The sequence below is a fragment of the Eurypyga helias genome, unplaced genomic scaffold (genome assembly GCF_000690775.1).
Source record: "Eurypyga helias isolate BGI_N326 unplaced genomic scaffold, ASM69077v1 scaffold37990, whole genome shotgun sequence".
In the NCBI taxonomy this organism is placed as follows: Eukaryota; Metazoa; Chordata; class Aves; order Eurypygiformes; family Eurypygidae; genus Eurypyga; species Eurypyga helias.
Window position 1 is genome coordinate 526 of NW_010224657.1, and position 3,970 is coordinate 4,495.

Below are 3,970 nucleotides of genomic sequence, written 5' to 3' on the forward strand. Positions count from 1 at the left end.
AAATCTGAACTTCATTATTAATTGGTAGGGCTTTGTTTTCTTTAATATTAAGGACTATCAATTAAACCATCTGTCAGCGTGACATATAAGATGCTGGAATGTCACCCAGTAAGATGATTGACAAGTATGGCCCCAGGATAATTGCAGCTAGAAGGCACCCCAGCAGTCTCCAGCCCAACCTGCTGCTGAGAGCAGGGCTGGCTGCAAGATCAGACCAGGTTGCCCAGGACTTCTCTATCCTTCAAAGTTTTCAAGACCTAACTGGACAGATTTCACCACCTCTCAAGGCAACCTTGCTCCACTACTTGACTACCATTGTGGTGAAAAAGATATTCCTCACTAATACAAGTTATTTCAAAAACTGGCCAATGTAAGAGTCAAACCAAGTTCTGAGTATAAAGGAAAAATCGTCTTCTAAATGCTTACCCAAATATTTAAATTTGACTGGGTTTAGAATATTATTACCAGTAGCCTAGTTCCCTATGTAGATAACTTAAAAAATATATACACACAGACAATCATGAAATGTGAGGGATTTTTAGAGCTATTTAGTAAATCAAAGCTCAGTCAGGCAAAGCACCAGGCAGGTGCCTGACAGAAAACGGGAGAACCTAAATAATTCCTCCACTAACGGGCTCCCCTTCACTGACATGGTCAGCTTCCAAGGATTGCTCTCAAGGAGGTGAGCACTCCTATTCAAGCACTCAGCCTCTCCAGCTACCGCTTGCCTGATCGGCACTTATGGTACAACCTATATAATGTACAAAGGAGAGTCAATGTCATTTTAAAAACCCAGTAATGGGAAAATCCCATAAAATACCACTAAAAACTACTACCCTGGAAATAACATTTCACAGCTAAAATGAAAGCTGATCAAGTAACCATTTATCTTCTCTTTGATATATTGAGACTATTTACAAAGGCATTTTTAATACTCATAAACCTGTTCTATGAAGCCTATAAATTATATGTTCCATTTAAGAACATACAAGTACTGGGGGAAGGGAGACAGGTTTAAAATAGTTTTAGACTTCTTTTTATATCTTAGCAGCGTTAAACATCAGCTTTATGATTGTAAAACTGAGGAAGATGAATGACTGCAGTACCAACTCATCTGCAAACCATGGTAACTGCTGGTCAAACACAGCCTGAAGTACTGACGCTGTCAGGGGAGGTTTTAATGTATAATCTGGTTCTGAAATACTCATGACCTCTATGTTCATAATGGTCTCAGACTTAAGGCTTGCTCCAATGATACACTGACAGATTATTTCATCAGCTAAGCTCATGTAAAGGTACTATATTCTTCTCCTGAATTTACTCACTTGCAAAATTCAGGTATTCCGATCAACAAAATTATATTTCTACAGCACTTTTCATCCTGAATACCTGTGCAAAATCAGGAGTGTCCAGTGCTAACAGTGATCACTGGGTGAACAGTGCTGGCTCTATGCACCCTGAGCACACTCCTTCACAGCTGGTGTCACATGGGCTTTTGTGTAGGGGTAGTTCAGCAAGAGATGACCACAGAAGGCAACAGAAGAAAACTCGACAAAATTGTGTCAGCAAAAGAGAACACTTCTTAAGTTCTGCTTTGTGTCACATGAGGTATGAGAGAATTAAACTTGTCTAACAGAAGAAAACAAAATCAAAAGAAAACAATATACTGGAAACCCATTTCTCTGGGTATCTAGCAGTCAGTGAAACATCAGCTCAGCTTTACACATCTACTGAAAATACCAATAACACAGCTATAAATTAAACACCTTTTAACACTTGCTACTTCTCAGTATCACATGTCATACTTGCTTGGCTCTCAGTCTGTGAGATCAGCTGCCTCAAACTAGGGAGCTGTTACGCCAGAGAGCAGCTCTTAACCCAAGACATGCATCCCCCAAACCTCCTGCAGCCCACCCCTTTTACACTTCAGGCTGTGTAACCTGAAAAACAGATCGGCATTGCCGAATCTCTGTCTGTCTCACACCCATTCCTACAGGCATGCAGTTTCCAAATCAAAGGTTCAGTGACTCAAAGAGACAAAGCTACAGGAAGGAAACTTGTCTACTGTGTCAAGAAGAAAAATTCTGTCTCAAATCCCACTGGTATAGAGCAAGAAATTCGGGGGACACAGAAATAAACACCTGATGATGGCTGTTTCCAAGAGCACTTGCTTCCCCAAGGAGCCATAAAGAGACTGACATTACTGTTACCAAGGTCTATAAAAGCAATCATTGTAACTTACCTGTAAACTGAATATAAAATAGCCACTAACACTTTGTTCTGCAATCACATCCTCCATGGTGCGCAAGGTAGTGCCCAAGTATGAGTTCAGGAGCTGAGTAGGAAGCAGCCCAACTGAAGAAGCCATCAGGTAGTTGGGGAGTGACAAATCTGTAATCTGAGTAAAAGACAGCGTGAGAAATGGAGCACGTCTCCAACACAATCTGTGTGCACAACCAACCAGACCGCTGCTCCCACAAACACCCGTGCAAAATAATGAATGAATTTCTTACATTCTTTCACTGCAACTTTCCGCTGCGCATGAATCTAAGATAATACAATAAAACAGTATGTGGCTAGTTTTCATCTGGCCTTTTTAAAGTTACTAGGTTTTATTTAATTTCATTTTACATTATGCAACATCTCTGTGCAGCGGTCTTTAGCCAAGGATGCAATTACACTGTTCACTGAAGATGTTTATTTCTTCATGGTGAACAGAGCCCTACAATTTACGAGAATTTGCTTGCAGGATGAAATTACTTTATCAAATGTAAAGCAAAAATCTATCTGTTTTGCATTTTACATGCAAAGCAACTAATAACAGAGGTTACTGTTCAAAATTTCACTATATTAAATATGATGTAGGTAAACACAATGACAGATACAATTTGCCTCTGCAAGGCAAGTTAACAGGTCATTAAGATACATATATCTATCAGCAATATCTATTGATATCTATACTGATATACACGGGTATATCATTAAAATTCTCTACAAAGCATATTTCACATCACACTTCAGTGAACAAAATAGCACACAGAGCTGTAGCTGTTCTTAGTATCTCTGGAAAAAAACCTACTAATATAATTTCTTTTCACAGAATTATTTAGGATCAAAGGGACTTTAAAGATCATCTAGTTCCAACTCCCCTGCTATGGGCAGGGACACCTTCCACTAGACCAGGTTGCTCAAAGCCTCATCCAGTCTGGCCTTGAACACTTCCAGGGATGGGGCATCCACAGCTTCTCTGGGCAACCTGTGAGCTTGCTGTGTGCACTCCTCCGGGCTCTAAGGATTTTGAACTCGCTCCTTGAGCTTCACATTCCCCACCAGCCCCTCCTTGTTGGTGAAAACAAGTTCTAACATAGCACCTCTCCTTGTTGGCTCTTCTGTCACTTGGAGAAGGAAGCGATCAATGCCTTCCAAAACCTCTTGGATTGCTTATGCTTTGCTGTGCTGTCCCTCCAACAGATATCAGGGTGGTTGAAGTCCACTTGTTAGCACTTGTTTTATTACTATGTGATCCACTGAATTGTCTGGAAAATTCCTTAGACTGTTTCAAAATTGCCTTCTTCATGCTCATTTTTAAGCTACAGTTTCTCCTCTTTTCATTTTTCTTGCATAAATATCTTCTGGCCCCTTGGCTTTAATACTTCCCAATGGCTGATACTATTTAGCTAGTGCTGTGTACTTGTTCCCATGTAAACTCTCTACATACTGACTCAGAACTGAAATCTCACAGCAGCATATAGGGGGGTTTCCGAGCCGGGCAAGGCCAGGAGAAATGGCGGTCATGGGTTTTGCACGCCTTCTACATCTTATGTAACACAGAAAGGGCCAGGGAGGGGGGAAGGGGCAATAATGCAGAGGCCTCTGCCAACCTCATGGAGTCCAACAAGGCCAAGTGCAAGGTCCTGCCCCTGGGTCGGGGTATTCCCAAGCACAAGTACAGGCTGGGTGGAGAGTGGAT

At 41.3% G+C, this 3,970-nt stretch overlaps 1 protein-coding gene across 1 annotated transcript in view; it reads right to left on the minus strand.

Moving 5' to 3' along the window:
• Positions 1 to 2,242: 2,242 nt before the first annotated feature.
• TMEM64 (transmembrane protein 64) overlaps positions 2,243 to 3,970 on the minus strand; it is a gene marked incomplete at both ends in the record, with an annotated part of 7,285 nt that continues 5,557 nt past the window's right edge. The window contains 1 exon segment of the mRNA XM_010146550.1: positions 2,243 to 2,398. Coding sequence (XP_010144852.1) covers positions 2,243 to 2,398 — 156 coding nt within the window.